Source organism: Panthera uncia, assembly GCF_023721935.1.
Source record: "Panthera uncia isolate 11264 chromosome D3 unlocalized genomic scaffold, Puncia_PCG_1.0 HiC_scaffold_8, whole genome shotgun sequence".
NCBI classification, from domain to species: Eukaryota; Metazoa; Chordata; class Mammalia; order Carnivora; family Felidae; genus Panthera; species Panthera uncia.
This window is the reverse complement of record NW_026057586.1, coordinates 62918613-62938841: the sequence shown is the minus strand read 5'-3', so window position 1 is coordinate 62938841 and position 20229 is coordinate 62918613. Positions and strand designations below refer to the sequence as shown.

The 20229-nt window shown below is 47.3% G+C and overlaps 1 protein-coding gene across 3 annotated transcripts in view; it reads left to right on the top strand.

The window, feature by feature from the left end:
- The first annotated feature begins 9 nt into the window (after positions 1-9).
- SMARCB1 (SWI/SNF related, matrix associated, actin dependent regulator of chromatin, subfamily b, member 1) overlaps positions 10-20229 on the top strand; it is a 34086-nt gene continuing 13866 nt past the window's right edge. Inside the window, exons 1-6 of one of the 3 annotated variants that reach the window (XM_049620517.1) lie at positions 10-268; positions 3559-3697; positions 5361-5490; positions 9507-9644; positions 11761-11888; positions 19051-19217. In XM_049620517.1, coding sequence (XP_049476474.1) covers positions 176-268; positions 3559-3697; positions 5361-5490; positions 9507-9644; positions 11761-11888; positions 19051-19217 — 795 coding nt within the window. In that variant the 5' untranslated portion in view covers positions 10-175. Of the gene's footprint in view, positions 269-379; positions 1123-3558; positions 3698-5360; positions 5491-9506; positions 9645-11760; positions 11889-19050; positions 19218-20229 lie in introns of those variants that run through there. The other 2 variants (XM_049620518.1, XM_049620519.1) reach the window with 2 other exon arrangements.

The following is a 20229-nucleotide window of genomic DNA, read 5'->3' as shown; positions in this document are numbered from 1 at the left end:
GGGCGGCCTGGTCCTTTGCGGCGGCGGCTGAAGAGCCCGGAGGCGGCTCTAGCACTTGATCTGTCCGCCCTTCGCCGCCCGGTCTCGGCTGTTCTCGGCTCGGCAAGGCTCGGCTCCTCCTCAGTCCTCCCGATCCCTTGCAGCTCGGCCTCGGCCGCCCGCCTCCGCCGCCGAAATGATGATGATGGCGCTGAGCAAGACCTTCGGGCAGAAGCCCGTCAAGTTCCAGCTAGAAGACGACGGAGAATTCTACATGATCGGCTCTGAGGTAGCCCGCCGCGCGTCCTCACCCTCCCCAGCCTCGGCCCCGCGGGAGCCTCGGGGCGGGTCTGCTTGCCGGGAGCGCGCGTCTCCATTCATCGCGGCGGGCGGGCGCGTGCGCGCGTTGCGTCAGGGCGGGGTGGGGCCTGTCTGGCTCCGCCCCGCGCACGTCGGCTGTCTGGGATTACTTACTCATTTCGTCTTGGTGGGGGTCGCCCATTGCTGCCAGGGCTTAGGGCACTGCGAGGAGCCACTGGTTCCATCCTGAGTTGGTACAGCTCCAGCCAGCCGCAGAGAAACGGGATGTTTCGGTTAGCCCCTGGGGCGCCTGGAGGAGAGATTTTGGAAGCTTCGCTTGTATCCCTCCTCCACTGCTGCGTTTGGGATCGTGAAATCTCAGATTGAAAACATGGGGTTTACTGATGTCTCATCTCGCAAAGTGTTGGTTGCTGTTACTTACCAATGAGGAAATAGGGAGGAGGATGGATATCCTGTTTTGGGTGGATAAGGCCCCAGTCCCTGAGCTAGATCAGTTCAGAACCAGTTGACGCTTTGGCTATCTTGAATTTAACTCAGAATTATGAGGAAAGGATTCTAAATATCTTTGATTCTTGACCAGAAGTGACAGCATTTTTATGAGTCAGCTGAACAGCTGATTTTAAGAAAACCCTACACCTCGTCCTTCAAAGGGGAGTTTGTACTAAGTCTACTGTTTTTCCAGGTTGCTTCAAACTACCCCTTTTTGATCCAAAAGCAATCCCCAGCTAGTGTATATTCCTTTTTTTTTTTTTTTTTTTAATTGTGGGATATGCAGTTCAGATGTGCAAATACCAAGCTGTAGAGTCTTTCCTGTATAATGAGGTAAGTGCCAATCCTGGAGAGCTAAAGCAGTTTCAGAATGCCCAGCGTTGTCTTTCCTTGTAGTGGTGTTCAGTATCCTATGCCAACGTTTCATTCTTTTTTTTTTTTTAATAGTTTTTTTTCTCCCCTTCACAACTGAACATAGCATGAATGAATGACCCCCTGTGGTTCCTGACTTGTTTTAGTTGGATCAGGTTAGGATACCACTGTTGTCAGTAGTATCAGGACTTTAGTGTTTCCGTTTTTCACCAATTTTTATAAAACAAAAAGGGCAGGATGCAATACGTTTTTCATGTTATGACATAAATGCTGCTCTTCAGATATTACCGGGGAAGTGGAGTCAGTGCCTATCCATGTGCCACAGCTTGGAGTCATCCTCATTGACCAGTAGGAAGCTGCCTAAATGTAGGATAGAAGGCACTTGAGGAGTTCCCAAATGATACTGGGCAGATTGTTTAAAGAAGCCTTTAACCGATCTAATGGACAGGAAAAGCAGTCAGTTTGGCTTTGACTTTCAGTGGGTGCTACTTTTGAGAAGGAAGCTTTCATTTATTAGGTGGAGTATATTGAGAGGGAGCATGTAGCCAGATGGGAAGAAGAGCTGTCTGTATCCTGGTAACTTTTTTCATGTGTGGAAGATGCTTAGACTTGATGGCCTCAAGATCTTCCCCGTAACATGCCTTCGTTTCTAGAAGGCTAATTGCAGTCTTCTCTTTCAGCCCTGTTGAGTAAGAACAATTGTCCTGAGACCCAGTCTATAGAGTCCCACATGGGAGAGGGGAGAGACATCTACTCTCTTGGGCCAGGCTGAACCTCTGGAGGTCTGAGAAGGGTTCAAGATCAGGAGGCTGACTCTTGATAACCAGAAGCTCCTGTGACAGTGTTGGGTGGTGGATGGCCTGCAGGTCCCTTCCCCTTGGAAAACAGGCACCATATTCAGAGAGGTGGGTCAGCCACAGCAACACATCCAGTGCCCCCATGCCACATCTGTGGAGCAGCTTTGGGAAGGCATGTGTGATTGCAGCAAGTGCGTGTGTCACTCTTCTCCCCCCATCTGCAGGCAGCTGTGTTCACTAAGCCAGAGTCACAGAGCTGAGAGGACCCTAAGAAATCCCCAGGTTCACACCTTCATTTTACATTTGGGAAACAGGTCCAGAGAGGGCACAGGTTGGTTTGGGGGAAACCCAGGAAGGCAAGCTCCAGTCTCCAAAGTTCAGGGGTCTTGGAAAGGATCTAGGCGTCCTGGAGCACTATAGGACCTGCGATAAGTTTATTTATTTGAGAGACAGAGTGTGTGTGAGCAGGGGAGGGGCAGAGAGAGAGAGAGAAGGAGAGAGAGAATCCCAAGCCTGATGTGGGCTCGAACTCAGCAAAGCCTGAGATCGTGACCTGAGCCAAAATCAATAGTTGGACAGTTAACCCACTGAGCCACCCAGGCACCCCTGTGGCCATTCTTCTGTTAGGCTGTTGAGCAGCTCTGGTTGTCGATCATAAAAATCTTTGATTCATGAAAAATGGAGAAACACATTTAATAAACATACTGTGCTGGGTAGGTAAATGGGAAAAATAATAGAAATGGTGCTTCGTGGGGCAAAGTTCAGAATTGCTCAGCATTTGACAGGTGAGTAAGGAGACCCAGAAAAGGGAGGTGATTCCCAGTCACAGGTGGAACCAGCATGTGGCACCCAGTCCACTGGCTGTCCTTTGCCATGTGGTCATTTTGACTCGAGTGGTCATTTTTGCAATGTCAGTGAAATAATTGAGTTTCTTTATAAAAACTTTGAGACTAGGTTTCTTTTCATTAAAGAAGTTATACTTTGAGTATCTGTTATAGATAAACTGAAGCTATTGTTTGAGGCAATAGTGATTTATATAGCAATCTGGTGATTGCCAGTAAGTGTTTTTTAAACTCTCGGAAAATTCTTTTGGTGTTCCTGGTTTGAGTTTGTTACTAAACAAAGCAACAGGGGCCATGGGGGAAATTATCCTACATCTGTCTAAAATTAAAAGACCTTTTTGGTGTTTATGGCATCATAAAAATATCAAAGTCTTGTTCTTAAGATAAAAGAAAGTCAAAGGGGCCTTACATTTCTGGAAAGTGTTCGGGATCCTTAGTTTAAAGTCAGAATCACTTTGAGCGTCTCAGTGAGCTCTGGGGGTCTGCCCCAGAAGCGCCTGGTCAGGCCTTTTGGAACTTAGCCCTGTCGTTAGGATGCAGATGGTACTGCCCCCGCCTAGAGAGGCAGATGTGGGCCAGATGTGCACTGCTATTGAACCCTTGATGTCAGCAGAATGTGTTTCTATGGCTGCAGAAAGCCTGGTGCCTGGAGGCCAGCTTGTGCTCTGTTACTCGGTCGGCAGAGCCTCTGCACCAGGACCCTCCCTTTCTGCATCAAGATGTGACCCTCATAATGAGCCTTCTTGCTTTACCCATAGGTGGGAAACTACCTCCGTATGTTCCGAGGTTCTCTGTACAAGAGATACCCCTCACTCTGGAGGCGACTAGCCACTGTGGAAGAGAGGAAGAAAATAGTTGCATCGTCACATGGTAAAAAAACAAAACCTAACACTAAGGGTGCGTCTTCACGAGGGTTTGTAAACCTGTTTCAAAACCACTCGCTTATGTCATGAAGTTAAAACGTTTTCACTCCAGAGTGTCTTCACTGCAGCCCTGACCTTAGCGTGGCAGGAGCACGTGAGGGGCAGAGTCGCTGCAGAGCACGCTATGCAACTCAGGCGACAAAGCAGCTTCAGGTAGCCAGGGGTCCTTTGTCAGGTATTTTCAGCAGGGCCAGGTGGGGGGGGGGGGGGTGGGGGGGGGCGTGAGGGGGGCAAGTCTGGGACAGTAATGGGTGCTGTGAAGACATGTTGGTCTCAAAACGTTTTAGGAATGCTGTGATGCTCTGCCATCTGCCGTGGGCGTGTCGCCATAGTCACCCTCCATGCAGCCCGAGTGGCGGGTGGTGGCCCCAGCTCCCACTCCCCTCTGGGGCTTTCACCGCTTTGCTTCCCAGAGCACCTCCATCCCGTAGCACTTCGTTCTGGCAGCCAGTGTGCTAGAGCTCATGTGCATGTCCCTGCGTGGTGTGCCTGAGGTGTGTGCCTGGGGCTTGGCGGGTGAGCTGCCTGATGCTAGAGAGCCAAGTGTGCTTTGGCTCTTCAGAAGATGCTCTTCAGATGCTCCGAGGGCTCCATCAGGGGAGTCTCACTGTTCGTTTTGGTTCGGATGCTATGCGATGTTTGGCAGGTGGCGAAACTGCTTCGACTCGGCTGTGGCCCCTTACAGAGAGCTGCCCTGGGCCTGGGTGAAGACTCTGCCTGAAGCCTTGTGTGTGTGTGTGTGTGTGTGTACTTCACAGTCTGTCCTGTTTGGTTGTGTCTGTAGGTATTGCTGTGGTCTTGTCCACTGTGGGCAAAGTAGTGGTTCTTTTAATGCAGGAGCCGGGGCCCCTTTTTTTATCTGCTGCTATGACATTGCCACTCACTCGCTTTAAAAAGTCTCCTTTTTATCCTCCCTCTGTCCCCCAGTGGAGCACCAGTCACTAACGCAGTGAGTTCCTAGCTTTGCTTTCCCCTCTGCAAGCCTCAGGTGAAGTCTCAGTGACTCTTCTGCCTTGTGCTTTGGAGATACCTTCCCCATAACCGGTTTGTTTCTCCAGGAGAAGCCAGTCTGGACCTGCAGACAGGTAGCAGCTCTTGACCGAGGTTCCCTAGAAGAGCTGTGGGTCGAGTTGCCTAGAATCTGTCCTGCTTCCCAGATAGCACGTGTTGACTGCACGGTGCCGGGAATTCATGTTGGGTGTGAGGCAGCTCTTTGTAACTCTCTGGGCTCTTGTTTTAAAAGAAAAGTATTTTTCATCTTTCATTCCATCTCTCCACTTTGCTTCGTGTCATGGATTGCAGTTGGTGTCAGACCTCTTCCCACTGGTGGTATCACTCTGGAGCCCCCCCTTTTCCCCGTTGGCCATGCTGCACTGTAGCTGCTGCTGCCCTGTGCCCGGAGCCAGTGCTCCTGGGACAAATCAGTGCAAGTAAATCCCATGGGAGTGTTTTCTCAGTAGGACCTCTAAAGCACTCGGTCCAGATTGCCCTTTTGGAAGAGGCCAGCATTCAGCAGTAGTAAGGTTGACACTCGCTTTTCCCTCCTGCATGTGAGGACCTCGATGTGCTGCATCTGCTGGCTGCTGCTTCTTGCTGCCCCACCAGCAGGGTGACCGCAGCGGTGTCTCTGGTTACAGATCATGGATACACAACCCTGGCCACCAGCGTGACGCTGTTAAAAGCTTCAGAGGTGGAAGAGATTCTGGACGGCAATGATGAGAAGTACAAGGCCGTCTCCATCAGCACGGAACCCCCCACCTACCTCAGGTAATGTACTCCCAGCCAGGGCGTGCTCTCAAGATAACACCCACAGATATTTTTCTCATACCCTAGAACTAGTTGCGGTTAAATTGAACCAAAATACCTTTAAACACTTCACCTGCTGTGCTTACAAATTGTCTTAGCCAGATTGCCAAGTTTCTTGTGTGTCTGTGGAATTTCTAAGACACGAAAGCCAAGTCTTGGGTTCTGGAAAGTCATTAGAAGTGGTTTGAAAGTGGGACTAATCTATCAGAAAAATGAGTGGCCCAGATAAACTCCCAAAAGAAACGAGCAATAGATCTTAGTGTGTGAGCTTAGAACCTTTAAAAAAGAGTATTTACAGTAATAATTAGACAAGTAATTGAGAGGTGATTATGTTGTAGAGTCTGTTCATTCAGATTTATTTTTTAAATTTTTTTCATTTTTTTAAAGTTTATTTATTCTGAGAGAGAGCGAGGGCACACGTTTGAGCAGGGGAGGGGCAGAAAGAGGAAGAGAGAGAGAATCTCAAGCAGGCGCTGCACTGTCAGCACGGAGCCTGATGTGGGACTCGAACCTATGAACTGTGAGATCATGACCTGAGCTGAAACCCAAGAGTCATACGCTCAACTGACTGAGTCACCCATGTGCCCCTTTTCGTCATTTTCATAGGTAGTTTTCTTTGGTTTTGATTCATTCAGATTTATAAGAAAAACCTGGATACCCCAATAGCTAAATAGGTAAAGGGTGGGCCATCCTGGAAGCATAAGGAGTAAACAAATAAGGAGATGATGTTTGTCCTCGTGTAACATTAAGAATTCAAAGTAAAACAGATAAGCAACTATCGACATAAAGAGTTGGGAAAGATACAGTAGAGCTGGCACGCAAGCACCCTGCACAGGCTTTGGTACACGGGCATGGTCATGACATCAAACCTGTTTTCATTGTCTGACCCATTAATTTCACCCCTAAGAATCTGTCCCAGACAAATAACTTCAAAGAACACCACCACCAACAGAAACTATTATATGGTAGGAGGTAGCATTGTGAGTAATAATGGACAGTATGGAGCCACTTGAGTGTTCAGCCTTAGGGAGAGGCTGACTGAGTGAAGATACAGCCAGCTGAATAGACTAAGGTATTACAGAGTAGGACATAGACCAGGATAGACTAGATCTTGGAAGCAGGTAGACTGGATAGATAGGTAATTGTTTATGTCATAACTAAGTAGACCCTGTGGCAGCCAGAAATGTGGTTCGCCTGAGTGATGTGCAGAATATCTAGAATGAGTGCATTTACATGCACAAAACCCCGGGGGCACTGAGGAGGAGGGAGAGGAGGGTTATTGTTTCGAGTGATGTGGCTATGGAAAAATCATTTCTTTCCAGATTTTCTTTCAACTTTACTATTGAATTGTTTTCATAATCCTCCCCACAACCCCCATGTAAAGGTGGCCCACATCCAACTTGGCCAGTGTTATAGATGTGTGCTCTGCAGATTCCTCTTTCCCCAAGGGATGCGGTAAGAACATAAGGATGGCTAGACTTTCCTAGGGAAGTGGCAGAAGGAAGTGATGTACATATGGCTGGGGCTTTCAAGTCTGCACATGTCAGCCAGGAACCTTTTATGGGGCAATAAACACTTCTTGATGATCGTGTCATATGAAGAACAGCTGACGCAGGAGAGTACTGTTACCCCAGAGGTCAAAACTACATTGACAGTTGGGCATTGAGGTTCGCGAGAAGCTGCTTTCATGGGCTCTGTGCTCAGGAAGCGCCTTCCCACTGCCCAGTCAGCCCCACAGGAGGACCAGCACCTCCCCTCCTCATCACTGGACAGGCTAGGCAGAGGCTGGATGTCCCCCTCCCTTGGGCAGACCTACTTGTAGCAGAAGAAAGGTTGAATTATGTGACCCAGATTCTCGGATTTGGTGTATGACATACTCACTGTGTCTGACAGAACTTGCACTCTACTTGAGATAGTTACCTGACAGAGGTTTGGCAGAATAGCCCAGGCCTTGTTATGAACTAGATCACTACAGAGATAGGGCAGGAGTTTTTAGGGTGGAGGGGGAGCCTCAGTGCCAGCTTTAGGAGGCTCAGAAAAGAGGTGGCAGTCTAGACCTTAGGTTCCCAGATACGGGCCCAGCTACATTGGCATCACACATGGAAGTTGTAAAGAACCCATTTTCCTGGGTCCTCTCCAGAGACAGGAGTCCCTTGGTCTAGGTGGAGCTCAGAGCTTTCCTACTTGAAATTTCGCACTCTGAGGGAGTCTGCAGCCAGGATTCAAAACCACTGGCCCAGTAGCTCTAAGCCCTGCCCAGATTAGTTCCAAGTTCCTCCTTTTCCCAGGCCTCTGGTATTGGTAAAGCTGGTCATAAGATCTGAGCAAGACTTGGGTACAGGAGACTTGATTGAGTCCCAGCATTTACAGTTTGGTACTGTAAATCTCTCCCTGCCCCCACCCTCAGTCAAGGGGTGCTCTGGGACCACAGCATCTGAGGTGCAAGTGGTCACAGCTTTAATTTTTTTTTTTTAATGTTTATTTATCTTAGAGAGCGAGTGAGTGGGGGAGGGCAAAGAGAGAAGGAGACACAGAATCTGAAGCAGGCTCCAAGCTCTGAGCTGTCAGCACAGACACAGGGCTTGAACTCATGGACTGTGAGATCATGACCTGAGCCAAAGTTGGACACTCAACTGACAGCCACCCAGGCACCCCAGTGGTTCCAGCTTTAGAAGAGAAAAGAGTCAAAGAGCCTGGGGCCTGGGCAGGTCATGGCCACTGCTTCTGGTCCTCACCACCACATGGAGAGAATGACTGCAAGCCACATCTCCTCATCCCTTCTGTGAGGACAGTGAGGGAAGGGAAATTGAGTGGTTGCTGTCACATCCTTTAAACTGTAGCAAACAGTTATGGAAGGAGATGTGGTACAGGTGTTGGGGATGTAAAAGTGAATGACACACAGCTGCTGCCCTTACAATGCTCAGACTTGTTAGGGAAGGCAGCGTCCGAGGATGATAAAATGATGTGCAGAGCATAGTGGGAACCCGAGCGCTTGCCTTTCAAAGCCAGCACTGGAGCTTCAGATTAAAAAAGCCTTTTGGGGGGTGCCTGGGTGGCTTGGTCAGGAGAGCATGTGACTCTTGATCTCAGGCTTGTAAGTTCGAGCCCCATGTTGGGTGCAGAGATTACTCAAAAATAGAAATCTTTAAAATAAAAAAGCCTTTTGGTATTTTCCTAGTAGTAAAAGCAACCTGTAATTTGGACAGAAGAGTGAACCCTTGATGGTATGTGGGTTACTTAAACTACTTTGAGCCTCACTTTCTAGAAAGTTTTTACTAACCCAGCTTCTCATACCCTACTGGTCTGGACCCCTGCAAGGCAGAAGCATTATTGAAGTGTTATACTCTGGCTGGCCCATATATCTAAAAGAATGGTCTGATCTTGTCTCTCCCTTCTTCAAAGTCCTTGGGGACTCCCAGCTGCCTGCTGAGTACAGTCATTTCTCATGGAGCACACCTGCCCCTAATCGGGACCCTCTCCATGTCCACCTCTCCAGCCCTAGTTGAGGCAACAATCTATCCGTGCTTCCTCTCTTCTGCCGGCCATGCACTTCCTGAAACACCCTCCCCATTCCAGTTGTTCCCCTACCCCCATCCCTAGTGAGCCCCAACTCCATGCTTAAGGCTCTACTCCAGGGTCTGCTCCTCTGGGAAGCTGCTTCCTTGTGCACATTCTCCGCAAGAAGGGAGAGTGCATTCATGGAGTCATGCCTGGCACATAGCATGTTACACTGTGACTTGTGCACTGGGCTGGGGGCTGCTCTGCTGTGTTGGGGTCCCCTCTGTACCCTTCCCCTAGCCTGGGTGCCTGTGAATGGGTGCCAGTGGGCGCCTGAGGAGTAGACACGTACAGAGTCTAGGGTGCGTAGTGCTCACCACCGGCGGGGGTGCAGTGGGCATCCATTGACCATGACTTAGAGCCTGATGGCCAGTATCGGGCTCCTAGACTGAGCAGGGGCATTTCTCACGTCTCTCCAGGGAACAGAAAGCCAAGAGGAACAGCCAATGGGTGCCCACCCTGCCCAATAGCTCCCACCATCTGGATGCTGTGCCCTGCTCCACGACCATCAACAGGAACCGCATGGGCCGGGACAAGAAGAGAACCTTCCCTCTGTGGTGAGCACGCCTCACCCTCCACTGATTCTGCCTCAGTCCTCAAACATGTTTTAGCCTCTTCCTCTCCTCTGCCTTGACCTTGTGTTTCCTAAAACACGCTGCCTTCTTGAAACTGTTCCCCCTTGGCTTCTAGGACAGCTGGTTTCTGGCTTGCTTCAGTTCCGAGCTCTGCCTGCTTTAGTGTCCCTGCTGTCTCCTGTTTCCCAGTGTCTCCAGTGCTCCTGGAAGCACTGGAGATCTTATCTTGTGGTTTCAAACGCCATCTCACTGAGACCCCACCGTTAGTTCCCTGTGGCTGCTGGAGCAGATCACCACAAATGGGGGGCTTAAAACAACACAAATCTATTTCTCACCGTTCTGGGACCAGGAGTTTCCGTGCAGCAAAATCAAGGTGTTGGCCAGACCCCACTCCGTCTGGAGGCTCTCGTGGTGGGGCGGCGGGACAAGCTGTTCCCACCTCTTCTGGCTTCTGGTGGCTGCCGGCATTCTGTGGCTTGTGGCTGCATTACCAGCATGTGCCTCAGTGGCCACACGGGCTCCTCCTGTGTGTGTGAAACTGCCCTTCTCTTAAAGGACGCTTGTGTTGTGGTTTAGGGCTACTTGCATAATATCCTCCTAAGATCCCTAATTACATCTGCAAAGTTCCCTCCCTCCCTTTTGCCATATAATGGTCACAGGCTCCAGGGATTAGGACTAGATATCTTTTGGGGGGCATTTTTCAAGTTCCCACCCCACTATCATCTCTGCAGCCTAGCCTCACCCCTACACGCTGTCCTCAGGTATCTCACACACTGCTTACAGATTCCTCCATCCTGGGACATAGTAATCCCATCCTTCCTGCGCTCAGGCCAAAACCCCATGACTCTTCCTCCTTCTCCAGCCACAGAACTGGTCTCAGCAAATTCCTACCTTCTCAGCCTTCCACGTGTCCAGAGTTGGACCACCCTTGGCCAGCTCCTCCTAAGATGTGGGCCCCCTCACCCAGGGCAGATGGCTCCTCTCCTGGACGCAGGTCTTCCAGATACCCCGTCACATGCCCACCAGGGCTGGAGTCCATGTAGTGGCCCCTCCTCTCTGGCCTAATCCCCTGCCACTGTCACTCTGCATCAGTCATGTGAACCTCTTCTCTGCTTTCAGAGCCACCCAGAACACCCAGAAGCTTCTGCCTTTATAGTTCCCTCTGCCGAGAGCTCACTCCTTACCAACATCCGCATGACTGACCCCTTTTCGCTCTTCCCTCCCTTCCTTCCCTTCCTTCCCTTCCTTCCCTTCCTTCCCTTCCTTCCCATCCCTGGCTGACTGTCACTTCTCAGAGCTGCCTCCCCTTTGGTAGAATGGCTGCTCCTGTCTCTGGCACTCCTGTCCCTTTCCCTGTCCATGTTTCCTAGAGCATTGGTGTCTGGCATGCAGTGTGCTTTCCTTGTTTGTCATCTGTGTCCCTCCCAAGAGTAATTCTCAGCCTGCTTTATTCCACTGACACCTTTAGGGTCCCCTTGCCCTCCAACGTTCCCTCCATCTCTTCCCCGGCGTCTTCCTTCTTTGTCTTCCTAAAATACAGATATGACCACGGGACTGCCTTGCCCTGGGTTCTCCTGGGGCTCCCTCATGGGAGAGGCTGGATCCTGTAGCCCAAGATGGAGAAGTGTGGGCACTGGGACACCCATGCTACTCCCCGCCCCCGCAGTCTGCACCCCATCTTCTGTGCTCTGGCTGTGCTTCCTCAATAGTTCCTCACCTCTCCTGCACCCCTTGGCTTTTGCTCAAGTATTTCCTCTTCTGGAGATACCTTTTCTTTCCTAGTTACCAGTGAAAGTTCTACCTGCTTTGGGGCTTAAATCTTCCTCTTAGGGTATGTCTAGGTCATATCCCACTGCCTAAGGCTGCAACTCCCTCTCCCTTCCCTGTGTGTCCTTGAAGTATGGAGCACTGCCTCTGTGACCCCAGGACCCCTGCTTGCCTCATCTCTGCTGTCTCAGCCCTTAGCTGACAAGTCCCCATAAAAAGTGGGCTTTTCCCCTTCGGCCAGGTTTGCAGTGACAGGCGGTGCAGGGAGGGAAGCCCTGAGCATGGAGACCCATGGCACTCCTGGCTGACTGTGCTGCCTCTTCACTTCCAGCTTTGATGACCACGACCCAGCTGTGATCCATGAGAATGCCTCCCAGCCTGAAGTGCTGGTCCCTATCCGGCTGGACATGGAGATCGACGGGCAGAAGCTGCGAGATGCCTTTACTTGGAACATGAATGGTACGTGGGAAGCTGGGCTCTGCATGGCCCAGGCCCAGCTGCTGTGTGAACAGACCTTTTTCTTGCCTGTTGCCTGCTGTGCTGGATCCTGGACTCTAGGTTCAAATCCTGCTTCTGCCACCGTTTCCTGTGGGCTGAGCCCGTGAACCTCAGGTTCCTCCCTCCCCCAGTGAGATTGGGGGGTCAGGGGTCAGCCGTGATGCAGGCTGTCGGTCCACAGAGCTCGATAATGACCTTGATGCTGCTCAGACCAGTTCTGCTGCCTGACCGCCTGCACACCACCCTTCAGCCCTGCCCACCCCTCTGGCCTCTCACGGTACCGCGTGTGCAGGCTTGTCCCTTGTCATCCCCATGAGGTCTGCCCTCACTCTCTGCTCTTCCTCTTTTTGTCCTCGCTCTGTAAGTCCCAGGTCAGATGGTTGCTCTTCCCTGGTTCCCAGAGTCCGAGCGTGACTCTGCAAATGAACCAGAGAAAGCACAGGAGACGTTCACCATAACACTTAGTTCTTATCCCATCTAGGAAAGAGGACTGTATGAGTGTTTATTGTTTCTTTTTTGTTTTCTTGAATCTTTCAGGCTTTTTACAACACATTATTTATATTCAGACCAAAACCAAATAACAACACCCCAAAGAGTATCATTTTTAAGTGAAGAAAAGTTTAGAATTCCCAGAACCTCACTGCTCCTAATAGTTTTTTTGCCAGTCACTTCCACATGCAGATGTATTTAACAGAGTTGTAATTGTAGTGCAAATACAGTTTTTCTTCACTTGTAAGTGTCTTCCTGTTTTCCTTGGTTTTCATAATTGGTGCACAATTTTCTGTTGAGTTGTGGTGCCTTAGTTTACTAGAACTCCTTCTGCTATTAGATGTTTCCATGGCAGAAAACATAACGACTTACAGCTTGTTTCTCCCACAGGGGATTTCCTCAGGGAGGAACGTGTGTGGTTGTTGATACGTGGTTGCCTTAAGCTTTCTGGAAGGATTAGGCTACTTCCTTTGGTCATCTCCTGGCACTTGGTGTGCCAGGCCTGAGTCCAAGGGCCTCTGCTGAGCCCTGGGAATGAGGCCTGAGAGCCGAGTGTCTGTCCTCCAGGGTTGACAGGTTAGCTGGCGAGAGAGGATGTGGCCAAAGGGAGATGTGGTGAGGGGTTTCCAGGAGGTTGTATTGAGTGTAGATAGGGCAGGTGTGGTGGTGATACTCCCAACTCGGGCACAGGACAGCTCATGAGTGCCAGGCCATGGCCAGTGCTGTACATCCCCTATTATACCACTCTGTGCTTAATCTCAGCAGGCCTGTGTTATAGTTAATTCATCTCTCTCTCTCTCTCTCTCTCTCTCTCTCTCTCTCCATTTCAACCCCTTAGGTCAGGGATCTTGTTTTTTATTGCTGCTTTTCTTAAGGCATTTGGCACAGAACCTGGCCATAGATCATAACATAGGAATTTAGTTGTTCAGATTGACTCATGTGTATTACCTTGTTACTTTCCTTTCAATAACACATAAAAAGCCCCAACTATTTATTTAAACTTCCACCCTATTCCAGAAGGAGTAAGGCATCTTACATGAGAACTCTTGGTACAAAAGAATAAAGCAAATGCAAAAGGTGTGGTTAGGAAGAATTGGGTGAAGGGGAAAATGGAACAAGAAGATACAAAATGAAGTGAGTGCTCTGGTTCATACTCACAGTTCAGTGGGCATATGTTGCTAGGGGAGGGCATGATGCTCGGCCCTTTAGAACCAGGCAGAGACAGGATGATCAGTTCTGCAGTTCTCAGCGTGGTCAAGGTGAGCAGCCACTGGTGGCTCAGAAGCAGCATAATCACACATAGCATTTGAATTAGAGAGAAGCTTTCCCCCTGACCCTCAAGAAGTGGACACAGTATAATGCAGTGAAGACCTGCATCTGTCTAGGAACTCTGCCATGAGCTTCTCCAAGCTGTTCCCCAAAGGAGACCTTACATAACATTCCATATCCCAGTAAGTGTAATTTGGTCCAGACACTTGGAGAACCAAAATAATTTTGTTCTGTGAACTCTTCCTTAGTGGTATTTATGTGATTCTTGGGGTGCCTGGGTGGCTCAGTTGGTTAAGCATCCAGCTCTTGATTTTGGCTCAGGTCATGATCTCATGGGTTCATGCATTTGAGCCCCACATTGGGCTCCACGCTGACAGTGTGGAACCAGCTTGAGATTCTCTCTCTCCCTCTCTCTCTGTCCCTCCCATGCTTGTGGGTGCTCTCTTTCTCTCTCTCTCTCTCTCTCTCTCTCTCTCTCTCTCTCAAAATAATAAACTTTACGAGCTGTGATTCTTAACTGGTGGTTAGGAAGCCACACCCCTGGCATGGTAGTTAAAAGCACATGTTCAAAATTGCTGGTGATTTTCATAGTCCTACCTAATTTACTTTGAAATTTCAAGTAACCTTAAAGGTGAGTGTGAGACTCTTTATCACAAAGGGTCCTAAAAATGTTGAGCAGCATGAACGAACTACATGTCCTTCAGAACCAGGACATTCTTCATAACCAGGATTTGTCTCCAACCAGCTTTTGGTAGGTATCAGTTAACAGTGAGTTCAAGGTTATCTTCTCTTAGAAGGACATGAAAGAGAGTTTATCTGAGTTGCTGGTGAATTATAGCATCATTTGTCTCAATAGCTAGCCTCCTTGGGGTGTGTTAAAATTCTCCAGGAAGAACGAGCTGCTGAACAAGGACACATCGATGCCAGGTTGGCCCCAATGGGGGCAAGGGAATCCCAGAGCAGGGCCAGGAACTGCATCAGGAAAAGGGGTGGAATCTGCTCCTGCACACAGGCCAAGGGTGATCAGGGCCCTGCTGGTTAACACTACAGGGCATGGCTACAGGAAGCAGGTTCTAGAGATATATATCCACATGTTCACTTTGGATGCTTAAAAACCCCAAATGACAGATGCAAGAAGCTGAGTGGATCTCAGCAGTATAAACCCAAAGAAGTCCATGCCAAGATGAATCCTAGTTAAACTTCCAAAAACTAACACAAAAGATCTTGAGAGCTGAGAAAAATAACACCTGACTTCTAGAGAAAGACCTGGAATAACTGCTGATTTCTCATCCGAAACCATGGAGGCTGGAGGACATGGCACATGGTTTTTCAAGCACTGAAAAAAAAGAACTGCCAATCTCGAATCTTACACCCAGTAAAAATATCCTTCAGAAATGAAGGGGAAATCCTCAGATGATGGAATACTGTCACCTGTAGACCTAACCTAAAAGAAGGGAGATGATAAAAGAAGAAACTTTGGAACATCAGGAAGAAAGAATATGATAAACAAAACTATATGGGTAAATACAATAAGCTTTCTTTCTCCTTTTAAGTTTTCTAAATTATGCTCAGCAGTTGAAGCAAACCTGATAATGCTGTCTGATGTGGTTTTAAATGTATGCAGAGGAAATATCTTACTATGTTTGAGAAGTCAGCTTTCTGTACTTCACTTGAATTGGTGAAAATATATATACATGGACCTGAATGAAAGTATCACATACCAAAAATTTTAAGATATAGTTAAAGTAGTGCAGTTTGTAGTATCAATTTGTAAAGTAGGGTAATTTGTAGCATCAGTGTTTATATTAGAAAAGTAGAAAAGTCTCAAGTCTGTAATCTAAGCTCCCACCTCAAGAATTGAGAAAAAAAGCAAAATGAAGCCAAGCAGAAGGCAGGACATAATAGAGCAGAAGTCAGTGAAATTGAAACTAGAAAATGATGGAGAAAATTAATGAAAACACAGCTGATACTTTGAAAAGATCAGTAAGGGGGTGCCTGGCTGGCTTAGTTGGTGGAGCATGTGACTCTTGATATCAGGGTTGTGGATTTGAGCTCCATGTTGGGTGTAGAGATTACTTAAAAGTAAAAAAGAAAGATCAGTAAAATTGATAAACCTAGCAAGATTGACAACAAAAGACAAACAAAAATGATCAAATTCAGTAACGAAATGGGCTATCACTACAGACCCTGCAGATATTGAAAGGGAGTATTACAAAAGCTCTACCCACATAAATTTGAGAATTTAGACAAAGTGGATCAATTTCTTGTAAAAAACAAGCTACCACAATTCACTCAATATCAAATAGATAGTTTGAGTTCTCTTATCACTACTAAGAAATATGATTCATAGTTTAAAACCTCCCCAAAAGGAAATCTCCAGGCACAGGTGGTGTCTCTGGAGAATTTTACCAAACATTTAAAAAAGAATTAGTATATTGGGGCGCCTGGGTGGCTCAGTCGGTTGAGCGGCCGACTTCGGCTCAGGTCATGATCTCACGGTCCGTGAGTTCAAGCCCCGCGTCGGGCTCTGTGCTGACAGCTTGGAGCCTGGAGCCTATTTCGGATTCTGTGTCTCCCTCTCTCTGACCCTCCCCCATTCATGCTCTGTCTCTCTCTGTCTCAAAAATAAATAAACGTTAAAAAAAAATTAAAAAAAAAAAAAAGAATTAATATAAATTCTCTTGCAGTCTTCTCCAGAAAATACAAGAGGGAACACTTCCCAGTAACATTTTACAAAGCTAGAATTACCTTGATCTCAAAACTAAAGACAGTACAGAAAAAGTAAACTATAGACCAATATCCCAAATGATTATAGACACAAAAGTCCTTAATAAAACGTTAGCAAACAGAACTAGATATAAAAAGAATTATACACCACGACCCAAGTGGGGTTTGTTATTCCAGGGATGGATATCTAGTTCAATATTTGAAGATTGATCAATGTAATCCACTATATTAACAGACTAAAGAAGACAAGACAGATATCAGTTGATGCAGAAAAAGCATTTAACAGAGGCACCTGGCTGGCTCAGTCATTAGAGCATACAACTCTTTTTTGTTTGTTTTTTAATTTTTTTTTTTAATCTTTATTTGCTTTTGAGAGAGTGTGAGCAGGGGAGGAACAGAGAGACAGGGAGACACAGAATCTGAAGCAGGCTCCAGGCTCTGAGCTGTCCGCAGAAAGCCCGATGTGGGGCTCGAACTCACGAACCGTAAGATCATGACCTGAGCTGAAGTTGGACGCTTAACTGACTTAGCCACCCAGGTGCCCCTAGAGAATACAGCTCTTGGTGTCAGGGTTGTGAGTTCAAGTGCCGCATTGGGTAGAGAGCCTACCTAATTAAAAAAAAAAAAAAAAAAAAAAAAAGCACTTAAAACATTTATTCTTGGTTAAAAACTCTTAAGAAAAATGGGAATCGAGGGAAACTGCTTCAACTTAATAAAGAGCATCTGAAAAATATCCTATGTCTAACATTTATTTAATGGTGAGAGACTGAATGTTTTCTGCCTATGATAAGGCAAAGATACCTGCTCTTATCACTCTTGTTCAGCTTAGTGTTGGAAATATTAGCCAGAGCAGTAGGGCAAGAAAATTAAATAAAAAACATACAGATCAGAAAGAAATTAAACTGTCCCTATTTGTAGATGACATGACTGTCTGCATAGAAAATCTCAAGAGATCTACAAAAAACCCTGCTAGCACTAAGAGTTCAGCAGGGTCACAGGATACAAGATAAACATGCAAAAATCAATTGTATTTCTATGTACTGTTGGTGAACATATGGACATTCAGAAATACATTACCATTTACAATCACTCAATAAGAAAAGGAATACTTTGGTGTAAATCTGACAAACATGTTCAGGACTTATATGCCCAAAACTACAAAATACCAATAAAAGTAATTAAAGATCTCAATACCATGTTCATGGATTAGAATACTCAAGATGTCAATTGATATACAAGTTTAATGCAATTCCTGTGAATATTTCAGCAAGGCTTTTTGTACATATAGACAAAATTACCTAAAATTTATATGGAGGGGCACCTGGGTGCCTTAGTCAGTTAAGCATCAGACTCTTGATTTTGGCTCAGGTCCTGATCTCTCAGTTGGTGCATTCAACCCCACATCTGGTTCTGCATGGACAGTGCAGAGCCTGCTTGGGATTCTCTCTCCTTCCCTGCCCCTGCCCTACTTGTGCTCTCGCTCTCAAAATAAACTTAAAAAATATTTAAAAAAATAACATTTATATAGAAAGGCAAAGGAACTAGAATAACTAAAGCAATTTTGAAAAAGAAGGACAAAGGAGGAATCACCCTCCCCAATCTTGTCTTCATATATAGCTACAGTAATCAAGGCTGCATATTAATCCACAGTTCTCTCAAAATAAAAAGTTTAATATAAGAAAATGCTTTGCACAGTGTACTCGTAGGGTGCTTCATAGGACACTTCAGCTTCATGCTGCGCTCTCCAAAATTATACTTGGCTTGCTGTATGAGTTATTGATCATAGGCTGGTTGAGTGTTCTGGGTCTGTCCTGATGGTATTGTTAGGATGGCTGGTCTCTAGCCCTTCTGGGCCAGTGAGGAAATATGGGGTCAGTTGTTGAGCAGACCTGGTTCTTGATGACAAAATCATGCTATGTGCTAATGAAGTGATTCATCCTTGGCCACTGCCTTGTCTGGCTCATCCCAGAAGTGGTGCATGGTCATTAGAGTTTGGGTTACAACAACAGGGCAGAACAGAGAGAAAACATTTGACCACATGGGACCTTCTTGTAATCTGGCCAGTTGCAGATGGTCCCTACAAGTTCACACCTGGTGTGGCTACATTTCCAGGAGGCAGGGTCCATTACACACCTGCATGTCTGTTATGTGTGTGTTGCCTGGAGAGTCAGAAACAGAGGAAGGGTCTGTGAAAAGCCACAGAGCAGCCTAATATCTCTGAGGGATTTTTTTATTGGTGAGGAAGTGGCAGATGGTTGTGTGCCCGTGGGACACTGACTTTAAAGTGATTTATCTGGAAGGAAGCTGTTATTTTTCTCGGGCTTCCATAACAAAGTACCAGACTGGATGGCTTAAACAACAGAAATCCATTTCCTCTTAGTTTTGGTGTCTAGAAGTTCCAGATCAAGGTGTCAGAGGATGTGTGTGTGGATGAGGGCCAGGAGGGGGTGGTGCTCATCCTGTGCTTCCTCCTGCAACCCCATGTTGGGGAGGGCCACCCTCAGTTGTCATTCTCTTCATCCTCAACTTTGTCAGGGAGGTCTAGCAGAGGAGGAAGGGGATGGGAGGTTGGGGCCAAACATGGTGAGGTCAGGTCCTGCAATCAGTTAGCAATTCCTGTCCTTTCTCCTGATTTCAGAGAAGCTGATGACTCCTGAGATGTTTTCAGAAATCCTCTGTGATGACCTGGATTTGAACCCTCTGACATTTGTGCCAGCCATCGCCTCTGCCATCAGGCAGCAGATAGAGTCCTACCCCACAGACAGCATCTTGGAGGACCAGTCAGACCAGCGTGTCATCATCAAGGTAGGCAGCTCCTGGGTGGGCCATAGGGTGCTGAGAGTACACTGAGGCCTTAGTCAAAGCCTGTCTTTGGGGTCCATGCTGTGGGATCAGACTTCTGGAAAACCATCTTTTGGGTAGCTCGTGGCTCTTTACCCCAGGAAAAGTATGGGCTGATTTCTTGGAGGAAGGTCTCATATTCTGCATGTCTCCAGGGCACCACCAGGCATTGAACAGAGCCCAGGTGGTGCTCCAGAGGAGATTATGCCAGCTGCCAGGCAGAGCAGGGAAGCCCATAGTGAGAGGAACAGTGGTGCCACACTCTTCCTGTGGACTGGCTGGGCCAAGCACACCTCATACCATGTAGTAACCTGCCTCAGGGCTGGGGGGAGATGCTGCCTTGCCTGTTGTGTTACAGGTGAAGAGGTTGCCACATGGAGAGGTGAGGTCACCTGCCCCCGACTGCCCAGCTGAGAAGTGAGTGCTGAGATTTGGGCCCAGGCCTGCCTGCCTCAGAGCCTGCTTGGTGTGAAGTGGTATCTCATTGTGGGTTTGATTTGCATTTCCCTGTTGATTAGTGATGTTGATTAGTATCTTTCAGGTGCCTGTTGGTCAGTTGTAGATCTTTGGAGAAATGTGTGTTCAAGTTCTTTGCCTTTTTTCAGTCAGATTTTTTGTTCTTTTGTTGTTGAGTTTTATGAGTTCTTTGTATATTCTAGTTATCAATCCCTTATTATACAGGTGATTTGCAAATATTTTCTCCCATTCTTTGCGTTTTTACTCATTTGATAGCGTCCTTTGCTGCATAAAAGTTTTCATTTTGATAAAGTCTGCTTTGTCTTTTCGTTTGTGCCCTTGGTCTCCTATCTAAGAACTCATTGCCAAATCCAATGGCATGAAGCTTTTTTCCTGTTTTAGTAGTTTTATAGTTTTATCTCTTATATTTGGGTCTTTCATCCATTTTGAGTTAGGCAAGGGTCCAACTTCATTCTTCTGTGTGTGTGGATAGCCTGTTTTCTAGCACCATCTGTGGAAA